This window comes from Stenella coeruleoalba (assembly GCF_951394435.1).
Source record: "Stenella coeruleoalba genome assembly, chromosome: 9".
In the NCBI taxonomy this organism is placed as follows: Eukaryota; Metazoa; Chordata; class Mammalia; order Artiodactyla; family Delphinidae; genus Stenella; species Stenella coeruleoalba.
In genome coordinates, this window is record NC_137155.1 from 61,816,651 (window position 1) to 61,836,974 (window position 20,324).

Sequence of the window (20,324 nt, forward strand, 5' to 3'; positions counted from 1 at the left end):
CAAAAGTTATGAGAGGAGTTATACTGAAAAGAGTCGTTTCTGATTCTCATCCTCCCACTATTCAGTCTCCTCTTTGGAGGCAATTTTTGGTGTACAGTTTCTTGTTACCCTTCTAGAACTATTCTATGCAGTCACAACTATGTTACTATATAGATTTAAAAAAATACATGAATGATATTCTGTATTTCAGTTTTGCTTTGTTTCATTCAATGCATCTTTGGCTAGCATTGCTTATCAGTACCTGGTGGTCCTGCAAAGTCCTCTTTATTTATTCAACCTGTTCCTCTATTGATGAGTATTTTGATTATTAACATTATCTTACTATAATAGCAACAGAAAAAATCCTATAATGAATATCCTTGTGTGTACATTACTTTTTGCAAGCTCACCCCTAGGATAAATTCCTGGAAGTGTGATTGCCAGGTCAAACGCTGTATGTTTGAGAGCTATTTGTATTAACTTTTCTGTGAATTTTGCCCACTTTTCTATTGGATTGTTGCTCTTCTTCTTACTCATTTGTTTGGGTTGTGGTCCTTTTTCATCAATTTGTAGATGCTTTCTAGATATTATACGCATGGTTTTTTGTCTCTGTGGTTATTGCTATTATTTTTTACAGTTTGCTGTTTGTCTTATCACTTTACTTATAATGTTTTTCTCTACCTTTTTCCTTAACCACGTAGAATTAAAAAAATGTTTTTTAGTTAGTAATTTATCAGGGGTGTGTGTGTGTGTATGTGGGCTTTTGACTTATAAAGATCTGTCTCATGCTAAGATTATTTTCAAAAATATAATTTTCTCATGCTTTGTTGTGTTTAAACTTTTGATTCCTCTGCAATTGATTTTGTTGTAAAGACTGGGGGAAAAATCCTTGTTCCTTTTTTCCCTTATGTATTTAATCAGTTATCACAAACATTTATTGAATGATCTATCTTTACCCCAATGACAACTGGGCCATTTTTACTAAATTTCTATTTGACCTATTTCACTGTATCACCTATGTATTCATGTATCAAATATCACAGTTTTAATTCTCTAAACTCTGTAACACACTTAAATTTCTTCTTTACTCTTTTCAAACTTTTATTGGCATTGCCAGTATCCTTACTTTAGACACGTTTTGTTGTGCACATTTAACCTGAATTAAAGAAATTCTTCATTGTAGTTGCGGATAAATGGTGAAAAATTAGAAGAACTCTTATCTGAAAGAGCTGTACAATTTCGGGCCATTCAACGCCGGCTATTAACAAGGTTCAAAGATAAAACACCTGCTCCTCTCCAACACCTGGACACCTTGCTAGATGGAACTTACAAGCAGGTTAGTATAATAACAGTGATAGTTTTATACTACTGGATATAATTTTTTCCCTCACCCTAGAGTCATGTACCAGACTATCAAGATAAGGTATTTCTTTCCTATGTATTATGGAGCAGGAAATAGCACACAGGCTTTAGAGTCAGAATTTAAAGTCAAGCTCTGCCACTTTCTAATTATGTGACCTTGCGTAAATTAGATTAGATCCATCCGTATTTTACTTCCCAGGGTTGTTGTGAGGATTTTCCATCTCTTATGTGAAGCACGCAGCTTAATGCCAGGCACATAGGATATGCTCGATAAATAGTACTATTATGATTAGTGTTATTATTGGACAATTCTTAGTACATCCCATAATTATCATCATAATTCTCAAATTGTCTTATAGAGCAATTAGATTACACTTCTAGTTTTATGTCAGTTGATGCTTTGAGATGGAATTCTCTTTTTAAAATTTATTTTATTGAAGTGTAGTTGGTTTACAATGTGTAAATTTCTGCTGTACAGCAAAGTGATTCAGTTATACATATATACATTCTTTTTCATATTCTTTTCCATTATGGTTTATCACAGGATATTGAATATAGTTCCCTGTGCTATAGAGTAAGACCTTGTTGTTCATCCATTCTGTATATAATAGTTTGCATCTGTTAATCCCAAACTCCCAATCCATCCTGCACCATCCCCCTGGCAACCACAAGTCTGTTCTCTATGTCTGTGAGTCTCTTACATAGGTAAGTTCGTTTATGTCATATTTTATATTCCACATATAAGTGATATCATATGGTATTTGTCTTTCTCTTTCTGACTTACTACACTTAGTACGAGAATTTCTAGGTCCATCCATGTTGCTGTAATCACATTATTTCATTCTTTTTAATGGCTGAGTAGTATTCCATTGTATATATGTACCACATCTTCTTTATCTGTTCATCTGTCATTGGACATTTAGGTTGTTTCCATGTCTTGGCTATTGTGAATAGTGCTATGAATAGTAGGGGTGCATGTACCTTTTTGAATTATAGTTTTGTCTGGATATATACCCAGGAGTGGGCTTGCTGGATCATATGGCACCTCTATTTTTAGTTTTTAAGGAACCTCCATACTGCTTTCCATAGTGGCCACACCAACTTACATTCCCACCAACAGTGAAGGAGGGTTCCCTTTTCTCCATACCCTCTCCAGCATCCATTATTTGTAGACTTTTTAATGATGGCCATTCTGACCATTGTGAGGTGGTGCCTCATTGCAGTTTTGATTTGCATTTCTCTAATAATTAGCGATGTTGAGCATCTTTTCATGTGTCTGTTGGTCATGAGATGGAATTCTTAAATAGCCCTTTGTTCTAAATCAAAAAGTCTATTTTCTTCATCTTCCTGATTCGTCCTTCTACCAGTGGTTTATCATTTGCATGACTAGGGTGATCTGGGTCTCACTCTTAAGGTATTACGTCTTCAAAAACTATTCAAATTATCATCTCAGGCTTGAAATAATAATTTTTAAAATTCAAATTTCATGGGTCATGCCTCTGTCAGTTCCACTATAAAGAAGTCAGCTTTGAATAACTGCATTATGTCTTCTCATATTTCTATACAATATCACTGATCTGTTTCAGAATCGGTGTTGGTGATATGAATATTCTGTTGATTTTTTGATTGAATTTTTTTGTTGAGATAGTTGTGTATTCCCATGCAGTTATAACAAAAAATACAGCTAAATCTCATGTATCCTTTACCCCCTTTCTTCCAGTAGTAGCATTTTGTAAAACTATAGCATAATATCACAAACCAGGGTATTGACATTGATAAAATCTATAGATTTTCTTCAGATTTCCACAATTTTACTTATACTCATTTGTGGGTGTATTAAGTTCTATACAGTTTTATCACACATGCAGGTTTGTGTATCCACCACCACATTCAAGACACCAAACAGCTCCATCACACGAGACTCCCTCATGTTGCCTTTTATTAACAGAACTCCCCTCCCGTCCACTGCGCTCTACCACATTCTGTTGTTTTTGAAAGAACGAATCAGGTATTTTTTTTATATAGTTGGCTTTTCTAGAGGAAAGAAAAATAGCTTACCATGTAAACATCAATAAATGTATTGATAATACATTTGCTTCTTGAAATTTTCATTGTTATTTGAAAATTAGTAGCAATTTGAGGGACAGTCTATAACAATAGTAGGGTATTGGAAAGAACACTGGGCTTGAAGTCCAAAGACCCCAGTTCTGTCATGTCACTTATTAGCTATGCGGCTTTTGGCAATTCCCTTACCTTCCCAGAACTTCAGTTTCTTTCTGTAAAATGGAATAACTACTCACTGTGTTGTTACAAAGATTCTATTCCATAATGGATGTAGAAATGCTTGGTAAATTGTTCTACAAATATAGACTGCCAGTTTCTTTTGTGCTGGAGCAATTATGTGACTCTTAGGTTAGTTGACACTACGCTCTTTCTGTTCCCAGACTTCTTTTTTCTCTCTTTGGTGCACTTTTTGTTTTGTTTTCCTCCTCCTTCTTCTTCATATCTCTTTGATGACTTATCTCATTCTTAGGTTTCTTGCCACACCTGCACTTGGGGCTGAAGAAGCTGAATCTTATCTTTAATGGTGCTGTATCTTTTTGTGGACACAATGGCAGAGGGGTCTTTAAAGGGGTTTGATGAGGGTGCTTGATTTAATGCTTTCCATATTTTCTATATAGCAAGACTTCCTTTGTCTTTTATACATTCTCAGTTCTGGGGTTTATTTTTTTATGCTTAACTCCAGGTTGGGTTTTTCCATGATTTTAGTATGGACAAGATGATCAAAACCATAGAGTTTTGCTTGAATTTATGTGTTAAGTCTCCATTCTTTTTAGATCAAAAAAGAGAATGAACAAGCTTTTGAAAGAAACATATGAATACTGTAAGAAATTTGACTTAGTTTTAATGCAATTTACTACTTAGTTTTATTATATATATTAAGATTATACAAAATGCTAAATTCTCGAACTTAGTTCTTTATCATCTTCTCAGAAATATGATCACTTTTGTTTGTTTTTGTGTCTTTCTAGACCTCTTTTCTTTCATTCAAAAACAAAATGTTGTTTTGTGAGGCTAAAAAATTCATAAGTAGTATCATACTATACGTATTAGTCTGCCTCTCTTTTTTGTTTTTCTTCCACAGTATGTACTGGAGCTCTCTCACACTATGTAGATCTACTTTTCTATTGGTAATGGCTGCATAGTATTCTGTAATCTAGACATTCTGTAGTATGGAAAAACACAGTTTATTGAAAGATAAATCTTAAAAATAGTTTTAATGCTGAGTCTAACACTGAGAAAAATCCCTTTTAGACAATTCTATTGTGACTAGACAGGTGTATGACATACCTCACTATCACATACCTTTGGTTTAGTGTAAACTTATCTTTATACTTTCCCTGGCTAGGGGGCAGATTACTTGGATGACTTACTTGGCAGATTAGCCAAGCCCATGAAATAATGATTTGTGCTGGAGCCTGTCCTTACTCTCCATGGCATAACACCATTGCATGAGTGTCACTAGATTTGTAAAGTGTGTTCCTAATGTGTCAGTTTAAAATTAGTTCTGCTACCTGTGTGGAGTCCTTGTTTTCTCATGTGCAAGGGGCTTTTAATTTTCTCTTTTCTGTGCATCTTAGTGCCACTTTAGTTTTAGTTGGATAAGCATTCTGAGCTGTACATTGATAAATTTACTTCCTGTCCATTTATCACCAGGCATCTGGAAGATGCTATATTGTCATCATTTAATGAAGTGGTGATAATTGGTTTATGTGAAAATAGAAGCAGAAGTCAGTATCCTCCTAAAACTAGTGTGTAAACTCTCTGAAGGCAGGGACCTTTTTTTTCTTTTGTCTTATTCACTACTATATTCTTAGCACAATACATTTCTTGTCATGTTATAGGTGCTTAATAAACATTTGTTCTAGGAATGAATGCTTTCTTGCCACCAAGATAATTTCTTGAAACTGGATGTCTTGGATAAGGGCAATCCTACAAAGAACAGAGCAGCGGAGAATTCTTTCAGTTCAGGCTCATGAATCATTAGGATGATTTATTCTAAAATCCTCAAAAGCCACTAAAAAAATGAAACTCTTCTCGCTTCCTAAATAATATTGTTGGAGGACTCAGGTAAACTGCCGTAGCTAGGAAGGTTTTATCGCTGAAAATTCTTGACTAAAGAAATCTTTTCTATTCCTTTTTTGTGAGTATGTGTGTGCCAGAGTTAAGTATGAAATAATCATCTGTTGAAATATCTCAATGCAGATACAGAGGTTAAATTTCATCATATTGTAAGTATAATGAAAATTTCATCATATTCTAAGTGTAATGAGAATTATTTGAGATCTTTCAGTATTAATACCTGTCCAGAAGCATGAAAAGTTTGATTGTCTTCATTTTCCCTTTATGTAATTGTTGGGTTCTTTCTCTTGGAAACAAAATTTCTTTCATAAAATGTATCCTCTGAACGGTGAGGATAGGATGTAGAAATGTAGAACTGAGGAAGTTTGGGGGTCTTATGGGTGCTAGATATCCAGGAACTGCTATGAATTCCAATAAAGTCCTTAGGACAAACTGAAAGTGAAGCCCAAGTCCCTTCATATACGAATGATTAAGCATTGCTGAGTTGGCTGTAATGTGAAATAGTTGGTATGGTACATTTACTCATGTAATAGAGTTAGTGATGGTACGTTCGTAGGTTCTGAGGTCAAAGTTTGGCTTACTAGCTCTGCACTCAGTAATGATAGCTATTGTTATTTAGGAACCAAAAAGTCAATTTACCAGGTACAGGGATAGGTAAGGTCAGGGTGGGAGGGCAGAATGGCTTCTGTGCCCTTGGTGTTTAGCAGAAACTCTGGGTACCACTAGTTTACATGGTGCGGCCAGTGAAGTGGGTCTCCAATCTTCGAGTGACTTGGGATGTAGGTGCCTTTGAATCTGGTCCAGCAAGAGCCTGTTAGAGAAAGCCACTGCTTCTAAGGTTGCAGTAAGACATCCAACATTGTTTCCTTTAAATGCATGCTAATAAATGTTCTAGGGTTTGAAGTGGCATATCTGACTTATTCTAGTATAATGATTAAGAACTCTGTGTCTAGAGACAGCTTACTTGTATTCCAGTCCTGGCTCTGTGACCTTGGGCAAATTACTTAAACAAAAAGAAAGCCAAAACCCTCCTAAACCTCAGTTTTCCCATCTGTAGAATGGTGCCTCCTTCATTGGCTTGTTGTGAGGACTGAAATGTGTAAAGACATTAATTGCTTAGAATAGTGCTTGGAACACAATAATCTCTCAACAAATGTTAACTACAATTCTGAGGATAGTTTTTCATCTTTATTTGACTAATAAGTTATGCCATATCAAAAATGGTGCTATTCATTGATCAGAAAAAAGAGGTTATAATACATCATCTTTCTGAAACTTCGCTATCTGTCAGCATCACAAATCTAGATCTCAGCTAAGAAACATGAAGATCATGTATCCTCAGGGGCATCCCCAAAGTCCTCTAGCGTAACTGCCTTGGGTGTTTGGTTCCAGAGAGGATACCAAAAGGAAAGGCGCTTCAGGATCATGAGGTCAAGTGGCCATCTTCCCAAAATCCCTGATTGTTTCATCTGGATGTATTCTTAGAAGGAAAATTGCTCAATCAGAAAATATTTCTCACTCACACACACACACCACACACACACACGTACGCATACATATTGCTTAGCAAAAATGTACTAAGTTATAGTTACTCCAGCAGTGTATAAAAATGTCTATTTTGTAGGTATTATTGTTTTGATCTTTACAATTCTTAACTGAAAAAATAATTTGACTGTTATTTCAATCTTTCTTTCTTTGCTTACCAGTGAGATTGAACATTTAAAAAATGTTAATTGGCCATTTATCTTTCTTCTCTTGTGATTTACATATGTAAAACCTTTTGTTCAATAGTATATCAGGTAGTTCAGCTTTTTCTTATTTTGTGTATATTGAGTGGCAATCTTTTAGCATACTTCTGTCATGCATAAAAAATACCTTGTGTAAGTAAGGAATGTAATCTCTCTTCATATGTAAAAGAAGTTTTACCAATTTGGCATTTGCCTTTTATTTTTATTTATGATGTTTTTTAGACAAGTAAAATTTATAAAGTATTTACATAATAAAGTCTTCATCTTTTTCCTTTAGGTTTCTCTGTCTAGGAAAGTCTTCCCATGCCAAGAGTATTATCGACCTATAATTTATTTTAACATTTTTATGCTATTATTCTTTTTTTTTGCGGTGTGCGGGCCTCTCACTGTTGTGGCTTCTCCTGTTGCGGAGCACAGGCTCCGGACGCGCAGGCTCAGCTGCCATGGCTCATGGGCCCAGCCGCTCCGCGGCATGTGGGATCTTCCTGGACCGGGGCACGAACTCGTGTCCCCTGCATCGGCAGGCGGACTCTCAACCACTGCGCCACCAGGGAAGCCTGCTATTATTCTTTATATATACTTTTTAAATCCATCTGGAATGTATTCTGCAATTTAGTGAGAAGCTAATCTCCTTGCCAAAAATGGTGAGCTAGTTGTCTCAGCCCCTGTTACCTGCATAATCCATTTTTCTCTTACTGAGCTGAAATACTACTTGTATCATTTAACAATTTTACTGTATAGCAAACTACCCCAAACCTTAGTGGTTTAAAACAACAGTTCATTATCGTTCATGAGTCTCTGAATCAGCTGGGCAGTTCTGTTGACCTGGGCCATGGTTGACTGTTCTTGTTTGAATTCACTCCTGTGTCTCTGGTTAGCTGGTTGCTCAGCTGGGGACTGGATGGCCTAGGATGTGCTTACTTACGTATTGGCATTTGGCTCACAGTTAGATGGGGTGATTGTACCACATGTCTCTCCTGTGTGGCAGGCTGGCCTGGGCTTGTTTACGTGGTGGCTACAGGTCCCGGTGCACAAGTATTCTTCAAGGCTCTGCCTGTGCCATGTCTCTAACTCCCCATTGGTTTTGACCAACCCAGATCAAAGGGTTGGGGAAATAGACTCTGCTTCTTTATTTGAGTCGAGAACTGTGGGCAGTTTTACAATTTACCCTAATTCTAAATGAGCATATACTAAATTAGCAAAATGTTTTGAAAGATAATTTTTTTCAACCTTTCCTAATCCTTGAACTTAGGTTTTCTATACTTTTAACTTTGAAACCTAAATTTTTGTTGTTATTAAAATTTTATTAATTCATAACCAGTTATGGTCTATGGATTTTAAAGATAATTTCTCTTATAATTAGATTTGTCAAGAGTTATTTAAAGCAAACAGAGCATCTGTGCTGTTTTCAGGCTAGTGAAACTGCCTGAATACTTACCTATGTGCTTAGTTATGGTCAGTTGTTTCGGGGATGGAATCTGTTATCTAGTCTCCTTGTAGGTCCCCACCATAGTCCTGTCCAGGGTGGGCGTTATGGGTGTGTGATCTGTGCAGTCACAGAGCCCTGTGTTTGGTTGAATGCTCTGTGGTAGCCATCGTGAAATTCTTAATACTTTTTGAACAAGAGGCCCCATATTTTCATTTTGCCCTGGGCCTCTCAAATAATGTAGGTGGTTCTTGCCCTGTTGGGATACTAACTAACTTTTAATGAGTAGAACAAGACAATTGGGAGCTCAAATACAGAGTAGAATTCAAAGACATACTGGTTTTATTACCACTACCCCAAAGCCACCTGTAAGTTTCCCCAAAGATGAACAAAAAGGGATGCAGTGGGCATCAATGAGCTCCTCTGAAGAGCTCAAAGACTTCTTTCTGGGAAAGGCATCTTGGTTAACTGACAATGAAGTGACAAGGGTTATCTCATTTAAGAGTATCATCCTGCAATTAGCTGTCTCTAGGCACGTTGTGGGTGGCAGCCTTTTTTTAGATTTCCATCCTGTGGGTCACTGGCTTTAAGATGCACCGTGAATAGTTATGAGTTTTGGTGCACAAAGGCTTCAGCCAACCACTTTTCTCCTGTTTTTAACTGCAGGTTATTTCTTATATCCTTATCTTTGATTGGACAGGAACCCCAAAACCACAGCACCACATTATACTTTTAGTACCATGCCTTTCCTGTATAGTATCTACTTACCATCACATTAGACTTCACTGGGGGCATCTACCAAGCACCCTTTACTGAGGTCATCCTATAGCTGAGGCTAGAAGAGAGGACTAGGACTATCACTCTGGGAAAAGCACCCCGTGATTCTTACATGGGAAGGATGTGGTTTCCCGTGAATGAGGATTTTCCAGTTGCTCACCACAATTTCTATAATTTATTCTAGAATTTTGGGAAAAAAGTCTTACTGTTTGAAAGAACTTTCACCTTTACTTCTAGTTCTAGAGGCATAATGTTGAAAGAAATTAACCGTGTCAAGAATTTCTTTTTTTCAGCAGTTAGAAACCTAAATTTCCTCATTTGGATAATTGGAATCCTGCTTTGTCAACCAACTGAATATATTTTTGGAGGACCTAAGAAAAAAAGTATGGGGAGAGAAGGGAAATTCATGTTTATTGAGCATCTGTTGAGTCTGAGGTACATTTCATTTATTTATCATTTTATACAGCTATCTTGTGAGGGTGGCATTCTTGTTTCCATTTTATGGATGAAGAACTTGAGACGTACAGCAGGGTTAAACAACCTGCTCAGTGTTACACAGTTATTAAGCCATCTATTCCAAAGTCCATGTTTTAGTATGTCATGTGGCATTTGTACTTAAATTATTTCCAGGTGGGAAATAGACATCATAGTTTTCTTTAGCAAAACTACAGTCAGGTTGAAGAAAAAGCAGATTTGTGAAAAATATTTGTACATATTTATGATGTGTATATATTCATGATCATCCAATATTCATTGTATATACACCTATCAGAAGGTAACAAAATCTTCTGGAGAGTTCCCCAAATGTGTATTACATCTGAAACTTGGGTATCAGAGGAAGAGGTGAGTTTGTTAATTTAACTGATACTGAAGTTCAGTTTCTTTGCCATCAAATGCTAGTGCTTATTGCATTTGGCAGAAAAGCTTTGGAAAATAAGTTCTCTGATGTTATAAAATTTTCACGTGTATTTGTTTGTCAAGGCAGGACTCATTGGTTGAATTGAAATAGGGGAAATTTAGACTTACCCTATGGTTTGGCTGCGTTTTGATGCTTTTATGTGTACTAAGATTTTTTTTTTTCTCTGCTTGAACACTAACCCTCTGTTGTAACAGGGGAAAAGTGTTTACTAATCTAAAAGTTTAATTGTGTCAGATGACATATGTGTGATGTAATGACTGATAGCCATTAATGTTTTAGAAAGGCACTTGGCTGGTTTTTCTTTTCTGCAAAACAGAGGCTGTATTAGGCATAATTTTAAACAGAGATCCTGTGGTTTGGAGTTTGCTATTTGTTACTTTTTCTGTACTTAAAACTTCCTTCTACTCTGTTTATTTGTGTGTTATTGATACATAAAAAATCATTTTAAGTCATGCAAAAATCTAAGAGCTTTTTGGTCTGTGACTTTTTAAATGAGCATGATGTTGGCTGATAACACAAAGGAATATGTGATGAAACCATTCAGAGGCCTACTTTCCTCTTTGCATTGGCAAGTAAAAAACAATATGCTGATAGACTGAGAAGGAAGTATCAGGGATTTGATGATGTTGCTGCATTTGTTTTCCTTATAACCACTTAAGAGCTAAGAAAAAGTTATTTCTCTTCCAAAGGAGATGGAATAAACAGATGATAAAGGGAGCACAAAAAAATGTAACCATATGTTTGGGGATGAATGGGAGAGGTAAGTTAAAAAAAATAAAAGGATGGGATGGCAGTAAAAAAATGGAGTTTGTGTGTTTTCACCCTATAATTCTATTCTTGGATGTTTATCTAAGAAAATAGTTCACAAAGGAAAAAAAATACATTCATAAAGTTGTTCATTTACAGTATTAATCACCTTTGCAAGAAATTATAAATCAGCTTTCATTTCTTAGAAATGAAAAGTAAAAATGAAAAAAAGATATATCATTTCTTATTATTTTAAAAACTGGAATAATATAAAATATTTTATTTTATTTTTATTATTATTTTTTAATTAATTAATTTTATTTATTTATTTTTGGCTGCACTGGGTCCTTGCCGATGCGCATGGGCTTTCTCTAGTTGCCGCGAGCAGGGGCCACTCTTGGTTGCAGTGTGCAGGATCTAGAGCACAGGCTCAGCAGCTGTGGCACATGGGCTTAGTTGCTCCGCGGCATGTGGGATCCTCCTGGACCAGGGCTCGAACCCATGTCCCCTGCATTGGCAGGCAGACTCCTAACCACTGCGCCACCAGGGAAGCCCCTAAAACATTTTAAATAATTGGAAAGCGCAGATTAGTATATAGTAAGTTTCCAATAGATGTATCTATAATACATAAGTGTGCAAAGATTTGGAAGGAATACAAAAAAAATGACATACATTTGTTTTAGGTGACTTTAAATTCTTAAATAATTAAAAAAATTGTTATAATCGTAATTTTTTAAGTGTGAATTTTTTTTCACAATATGTGAATGTACTTAACACTACTGAACTGTACACTTAAAAATACCTAAGGTGGTAAATTTTATGTTCTGTTTTACCACAATTAAAAAGAATAATAACTTTTTGAAAACTGGGATGTGGTCAGAAACTCCTGGTTGTCATTGGTTTTAATTTTTTTTTTTTGCAGTGTAGACTAAACATAACTTTTTTTTTTTAACAATCCTATTCACTTTTTTTTTAAACAACTTTATTAGAGTATAATTGCTTTACAATGGCGTTAGTTTCTGCTTTATAACAAAGTGAATCAGCTATACATATATCCCCATATTTCCTCCCTCTTGCGTCTCCCTCCCTCCCACCCTCCCTATCCCACCCCTCTAGGTGGTCACAGAGCACCGAGCTGATCTCCCTGTGCTATGCGGCTGCTTCCCACTAGCTATCTATTTTACATTTGGTAGTATATATAAGTCCATGCCACTCTCTCACTTCGTCCCAACTTACCCTTCCCCATCCCCGTGTCCTCAAGTCCATTCTCTAGTAGGTCTGCATCTTTATTCCTGTCCTGCCTCTAGGTTCCTCATAACCATTTTTGTGTTTTGTTTTAGATTCTATATATATGTGTTAGCATATGGTATTTGTTTTTCTCTTTCTGACTTCACTATGTATGACAAACTCTAGGTCCATCCACCTCACTACAAATCACTGTTTCATTTCGTTTTATGGCTAATATTTCATTGTATATATATGCCACATCTTCTTTATCCATTCATCTGTTGATGGACACTTAGGTTGCTTCTATGTCCTGGCTATTGTAAATAGAGCGGCAATGAACATTATGGTGCCTGACTCATTTTGAATTATTTTCTCAGGGTATGTGCCCAGTAGTGGAGTTGTTGCGTCGTATGGTAGTTCTATTTTTAGTTTTTTAAGGAACCTCCATAATGTTCTCCATAGTGGCTGTATCAATTCACATTCCCATCAACAGTGCAAGAGGGTTCCCTTTTCTCCACACCCTCTCCAGTATTTACTGTTCGTAGATGTTTTGATGATGGCCATTCTGACCGGTGTGAGGTGATCCCTCCTTGTAGTTTTGATTTGCATTTCTCTAATGATTAATGATGTTGAGCATTCTTTCATGTGTTTGTCTTCTACCCATTTTTGGATTGGGTTGTTTGTGTTTTTTATCGAGCTGCATGAGCTGCTTGTATATATTGGAGATTAACCCTTTGTCAGTTGCTTCATTTGCAAATAATTTCTCCATTCTGAGGGTTGTCTTTTCATTTTGTTTATGGTTCCCTTTGCTGTGCAAAAGCTTTTAAGTTTCATTAGGTCCCATTTGTTTATTTGTTTTTTATTTCCATGTTTCTAGGAGGTGGTTCAAAAAGGATCTTGCTGTGATTTATGTCATAGAGTGTTCTGTGTTTTCCTCTAAGAGTTTGATAGTTTCTGGCCTTACATTTAGGTCTTTACTCCATTTTGAGTTTCTTTTTGTGTATGGTGTTAGGGAGTGTTCCAACATCATTCTTTTACATGTAGCTGTCCAGTTTTCCCAGCACCACTTACTGAAGAGGCTGTCTTTTCTCCATTGTATATTCTTGCCTCCTTTACCAAAAATAAGGTAACCATATGTGTGTGGATTGATCTTTGGGCTTTCTCTACTGTTCCATTGACCTATATTTCTGTTTTTGTGGCAGTACCATACTGTCTTGATTACTGTAGCTTTGTAATATAGTCTGAAGTCAGGGAGCCTGATTCCTCCAGCTCCGTTTTTCGTTCTCAAGATTGCTTTGGCTATTTGGGGTCTCTTGTGTTTCCGTACAAATTGTGAAAGATTTTGTTCTAGTTCTATGAAAAATGCCATTGGTAGTTTGATAGGGATTGCACTGAATCTGTAGATTGCTTTGGGTAGTATAGTAATTTTCACAATGTTGATTCTTCCAACCCAAGAACATGGTATATCTCTCCATCTGTTGTATCATCTTTCATTTCATTCATCAGTGTCTTATAGTTTTCTGCACACAGGACTTTTGTCTCCTTAGGTAGCTTTATTCCTAGGTATTTTATTCTTTTTCTTTCAATGGTAAATAGGAGTGTTTCCTTAATTTCTCTTTCAGATTTTTCATCATTAGTGTATAGGAATGCAAGAGATTTCTGTGCATTAATTTTGTATCCTGATTCTTTACCAAATTCACTGATTAGCTCTAGTGGTATTCTGGTAGCATCTTTAGGATTCTCTATGTATAGTATCATCTCATCTGAAAACTGTGACAGCTTTACTTCTTCTTTTCCTATTTGGATTCCTTTTATTTCTTTTTCTTCTGTGATTCCTGTGGCTAAAACTTCCAAAACTATGTTGAATAATAGTGGTGAGAATGGGCAACCTTGTCTTGTTCCTGATTTTAGTGGAATTGGTTTCAGTTTTTCACCATTGAGAACCATATTGGCTGTGGATTTGTCATATATGGCCTATATTATGTTGAGATAAGTTCTCTCTTTGCCTACTTTCTGGAGGGTTTTTATCGTAAATGGGTGTTGAATTTTGTTGAAAGGTTTTTCTGCATCTATTGAGATAATCATATGTTTTTTTCTTCAGTTTCTTAATATGGTGTATCACATAGATTGATTTGTGTATATTGAAGAATCCTTGTATTCCTGCGATAAACCCCACTTGATCATGGTGTATGATCCTTTTAATGTGCTGTTGGATTCTGTTGGCTAGTATTTTGTTTAGGATTTTTGCATCTATGTTCATCAGTGATATTGGCCTGTAGTTTTCTTTCTTTGTGACATCTTTATCTGGTTTTGGTATCAGGGTGATGGTGGACTGGTAGAATGAGTTTGGGAGTGTTCCTCTCTCTGCTGTATTTTGGAAGAGTTTGAGAAGGATAGGTGTTAGCTCTCTCTAAATGTTTGATAGGATTCGCCTGTGAAGCCATATGGTCCTGGGCTTTTGTTTGTTGGAAGATTTTTAATCACAGTTTCAATTTCAGGGCTTGTGATTGGTCTGTTTATATATTCTATTTCTTCCTTGTTCAGTCTCGGAAGGTTGTGCTTTTCTAAGAATTTGTCCATTTTTTCCAGGTTGTCCATTTTATTGGCATAGAGTTGCTTGTAGTAATCTCTCATGATCCTTTGTATTTCTGCAGTGTCAGTTGTTACTTCTGCTTTTTCATTTCTAATTCTGGTATTATGAGTCTTCCTCCTTTTTCTCTTTATGAGTCTGGCTAATGGTTTATCAATTTTATCTTCTCAAAGAACCAGCTTTTAGTTTTATTGATCTTTGCTGTTGTTTCCTTCATTTCTTTTTCATTTATTTCTGATCTGTTCTTTATGATTACTTTCCTTCTGCTAACTTTCGGTTGTGTTTTTTGTTGTTGTTTTTCTTTCTCTAATTGCCTCAGATGTAAGGTTAGGTTGTTTATTGAGATGTTTCTTGTTTCTTAAGGTAGCATTGTATTGCTATAAACTTCCCTCTTAGAACTGCTTTTGCTGCTTCCTATAGGTTTTGGGTCATCATGTTTTCACTGTCATTTGTTTCTAGGTAGTTTCTGATTTCCTCTTTGATTTCTTCAGTGATCTCTTGGTTATTAAGTAGTGTATTGTTTAGCCTCCCTGTGTTTGTATTCTTTACAGTTTTTTTCCTGTAATTGATATCTAGTCTCATAGCGTTGTGGTCGGAAAAGATACTTGATATGATTTGAATTTTCTTAAATTTACCAAGGCTTGATTTGTGACCCAAGATATGATCTATCCTGGAGAATGTTCCATGAGCACTTGAGAAGAAAGTGTGTTCTGTGGTTTTGGGATGGAATGTCCTTTAAATATCAATTAAGTCCATCTTGTTTAATGTATCATTTAAAGCTTGTGTTTCCTTATTTATTTTCATTTTGGATGATCTGTCCATGGGTGAAAGTGGGGTGTTAAAGTCCCCTATTATGATTGTGTTACTGTCGATTTCCCCTTTTATGGCTGTTAGTATTTGCCTTATGTATTGAGGTGCTCTATGTAGGGTGCATAAATATTTACAATTGTTGTATCTTCTTCTTGGATTGATCTCTTGATCATTAGGTAATGTTCTTTGTCTCTTGTAATAGTCTGTATTTTAAAGTCTGTTTTGTCTGATATGAGAATTGCTACTCCAGCTTTCTTTGAATTTCCTTTTGCGTGGAATATCTTTTTCCATCCCCTCACTTTCAGTCTGTAGGTAGGCCTAGGTCTGAAGTGGGTCTCTTGTACACAGCGTATATACAGGTCTTGTTTTGGTATCCATTCAGCCAGTCTATGTCTTTTGGTTGGAGCATTTAATCCATTTACATTTAAGGTAATTATCGATATGTATGTTCCTATTACCATTTTCTTAATTGTTTTGTGTTTGTTATTGTAGGTCTTTTCCTTCTCTTGTGTTTCCTGCCTAGAGAAGTTCCTTTAGCATTTGTTGTAAAGCTGGTTTGGTGGTGCTGAATTCTCTTAGCTTTTGCTTGTCTCTTAATCTTTTAATTTCTCCATCGAATCTGAATGAGATCCTTGCTGGCTAGAGTAATCTTGGTTGTAGGTTTTTCCCTTCCATTTCTTTAAATATGTCCTGACACTCCCTTCTGGTTTACAGAGTTTATGCTGAAAGATCAGCTGTTAACCTTATGGGGATTCCCTTGTGTGTCATGTGTTGCTTTTCCCTGCTGCTTTTAATATTTTTTCTTTGTGTTCAATTTTTGATACTTTGATTAATATATGTCTTTGTTTGTTCCTCCTTGGATTTATTCTATATGGGACTCTTTGCTTCCTGGAATTGATTAACTCTCTCCTTTTTCCCATATTAGGGAAGTTTTCAACTATGATCTCTTCAAATATTTTCTCAGTCCCTTTCTTTTTCTCTTCTTCTTCTGGGACCCCTATAATTCGAATGTTTGTGCGTTTCATGTTGTCCCAGAGGTCTGTAAGACTGTCCTCAATTCTTTTCATTCTTTTTTCTTTTTTCTCCTCTGTGGTAGTTGTTTCCTATTTCCTATTTTATCTTCCAAGTCACTTATCCATTCTTCTGCCTCAGTTATTCTGCTATTGAGTCCTTCTAGAGAATTTTAAATTTCATTTATTGTGTTGTTCATCATTGTTTGTTTGCTCTTTAGTTCTTCTAGGTCCTTGTTAACTGATTCTTGCATTTTGTCTATTCTATTTCCAAGATTTTGGATCATCTTTACTATCATCACTCTGAATTCTTTTTCAGGTAGACTGCCTATTTCCTCTTCATTTGTTAGGTCTGGTGGGCTTTTACCTTGCTCCTTCATCTGCTGTGTTTCTCTGTCTTCTCATTTTGCTTAGCCTACTGTGTTTGGCGTCTCTCTTTCACAGGCTGCGCATTCGTAGTTCCTGTTATTTTTGGTGTCTGCCCTCAGTGGTAAGGTTGGTTCAGTGGGTTTTGTAGGCTTCCTGGTGGAGGGTACTGGTGCTTGTGTTCTGGTGAATGAGGCTGGATCTTGTCTTTCTGTTGGGCAGGTCCACATCCGGTGGTGTGTTTTGGGGTGTCTGGGACCTTATTATGATTTCAGGCAGCTCACTGCTAATGGGTGGGGTTGTATTACTGTCTTGCTAGTTGTTTGGCATAGGGTGTCCAGCACTGTAGCTTGCTGGTCATTGAGTGGAGCCGGGTCTTCGTGTTGAGATGGAGATCTCTGGGAGAGCTTTTGCCATTTGATATTCCATGGAGCCGGAGCTTTCTGGTCGACCAATGTCCTGAATTCGGCTCCCCCACCTCAGAAGTACAGGCCTGACACCCGGCCGGAGCATGAAGACCCTGTCATCCACCTGGCTCAGAAGGAAAGGGAAAGAAAAAGAAAGAAAGAAAAATAAATAGAATAAAATAAAAAAGTTATTAAAATATAAAATTATTATTAAAAATAAAAAAATTTAAAAGTAATAAAAATAAAAAAAGAAGGAAGAGAGCAGCCAGATCAAAAAAGAAATCCACAAATAATAACAAGCGCTAAAAACTATAGTTAAAAAAAAAAAAAAAGAAAAAAAGAGACAGAACCCTAGGACAAATGGTAAAAGCAAAGGTATACAGACGAAATCACACAGAGAAGCATACACATACATACTGACAAAAAGAGAAAAAGGAAAAAAAAAAATATATCGTTGCTCCCAAAGTACACTGCCTCTATTTTGGGATGATCCGTTGTCTATTTATGTATTCCACAGATGCAGCGTACATCAAGTTGATTGTGGAGATTTAATCAGCTGCTCCTGAGGCGAGATTTCCTGTCTCTTCTTTGTTCGCACAGCTCCTGTAGTTCAGCTTTGGATTTCGCCCCGCCTCTGCGTTTAGGTCACCTGAGGGCGTTTGTTCCCGCCCAGATAGGATGGGGTCAAAGGAGCAGCTGATTATGGGGCTCTGGCTCACTCAGGCCGGGGGGGGGGGGGGGGGGGGGGGGAGGGAGGGGTACAGAATGCGGGGCGAGCCTGCAGCGGCAGAAGCCAACATGTCTCTGCAACAGCCTGAGGCGCGCCCTGTATTCTCCCGGGGAAGTTGTCCCTGGAACCCGGGATCCTGGCAGTGGCAGGCTGCACAGCCTCCCGGGAGGGGAGGTGTGGATAGTGACTAGTGCTCGCACACAGGCTTCTTGGTGGCGGCAGCAGCAGCCTTAGCGTCTCATGCCCGTCTCTGGTGTCCGTGCTGATAGCCGCGGCTCGCACCCGTCTCTGGAGCTCGTTTAGGCGGTGCTCTGAATCCCCTCTCCTCGCACACCCTGAAACAGTGGTCTCTTGCCTCTTAGGCAGGTCCAGACTTTTTCCCACACTCCCTCCCGTTTAGCTGTGGTGCAGTAGCCCCCTTCAGGCTGTGTTCACGCAGCCAACCCCAGTCCTCTCCCTGGGATCCGACCTCTGAAGCCCGAGCCTCAGCTCCCAGCCCCCAGCCACCCCAGCGGGTGATCAGACAAGGCTCTCCGGCTGGTGAGTGCTGGTTGGCACTGATCCTCTGTGCGGGAATCTCGCCGCTTTACCCTCTGCACTCCTGTTGCTGTGCTCTCCTCCGTGACTCCGAAGCTTACCCCCCGCCACGCCCGGTCTCTGCCAGTGAGGGGGCTTCCTAGTGGGTGGAAACTCTCCTCCTTCACAGCTCCCTCCCACTGGTGCAGGTCCCGTTCCTATTCTTTTGTCTCTGTTTTTTCTTTTTCCCTACCCAGGTACCTGGGGGAGTTTCTTGCCTTTTGGGAGGTCTGAGGTCTTGCCAGCGTTCAGTAGGTGTTCTGTAGGAGTTGTTCCACATGTAGATGTATTTCTGATGTATTTGTGGGGAGGAAGGTGATCTCCACGTCTTACTCTTCTGGCATCTTGAAGGTCTCACGTCTTTGGTTTTCTGAGGGAAGTATTTTCTCTCACCTGTATATACCTTGTAAACTTATTTCTCTAGTCTCATAATGTTTAGAACGTCGGGTAATCATTGCATATATGAGATAGTTTATTCCTATTCACTCAAAAGAGAGCAATTAGATAACTGGATGGTATGCGTGAATGAAGATATGAATAGGATGGATGTTGTCTTGCTCTATCTGACCGTAAACTCGCCAGTACCTCAGCCAAACTGGAGAAGCATACAAAGCTCTTTGAAAATGATGTCAGTTTTTCTTCATCTAGGTCAGAGTGCAATCTGGAATGTAATCTCCAAAGTGTGTTTGTTTTAAGTACATCACTGATGTATTCAATATATGTGTGTGGCTATATAGAAGTATAGCCCAACAGAAACATACCTCAAGCCACAAATATAAGCCATATATGTAATTTGTAATTTTCTAGCAGCTACGTTAATAAAGTAAAATGACACTAGTGAACTTAATTTTGATAATGTGTTTTATTTAACCTTATATATCTAAAATATTATCATTTCAACATGTAATCAAATAAATATTATTAATGAGATATTTAATATTTTTTCCACAGTAAGTCTTTAAGACATGGTTTATTTGAGACTTGCAGCAGATATCAAGTGCTGAATCGCCACATGTGGCTAGTGGGTACCTTAGTGAACATTACAGTTCTAGCAACAGATAATTGTCAACTCATAATTTTATATTATTTCTTATAATGTCTCTTTTCTTGTTTTTTTTCTTTCCCTTAGTCCCTTTAAATTCTTGTTCATGATAAGACTATCACTGATCACTGATTTTCACTTACTCGATATGAGTAGCAGGCAGTGGGAAGCACTTAGATTGTTATGGGACTACTGGGAACCTTTGCGTACATAAGCCATGCCTTCAGATATTGTTTAAAAAAAAAGCATCGAGCTTCCCTGGTGGTGCAGTGGTTGAGAGTCCGCCCGCCAATGCAGGGGACACGGGTTCGTGCCCCGGTCTGGGAGGATCCCACACGCCGGGGAGCGGCTGGGCCTGTGAGCCATGGCCGCTGGGCCTGCGCGTCCAGAGCCTGTGCTCCACGGTGGGAGAGGCCACAACAGTGAGAGGCCCGCGTACCGCAAAAAAAAAAAAAAAGCATCAAA

General features: G+C 37.7%; 1 protein-coding gene across 6 annotated transcripts in view; it reads left to right on the forward strand.

The window, feature by feature from the left end:
* The window catches only part of BBS9 (Bardet-Biedl syndrome 9), a 614,322-nt gene that overhangs the window by 230,273 nt on the left and 363,725 nt on the right, over positions 1-20,324 (forward strand). For all 6 annotated transcript variants that reach the window (XR_013829928.1, XR_013829929.1, XR_013829930.1 and 3 more), the window contains one exon: positions 1,163-1,315. Coding sequence is in view for 1 of the 6 variants with exons in the window: in XM_079932453.1 (XP_079788579.1) it covers positions 1,163-1,315 (153 nt within the window). In the remaining 5 variants the exon portion in view is untranslated. The remainder of the gene's footprint in view (positions 1-1,162; positions 1,316-20,324) is intronic.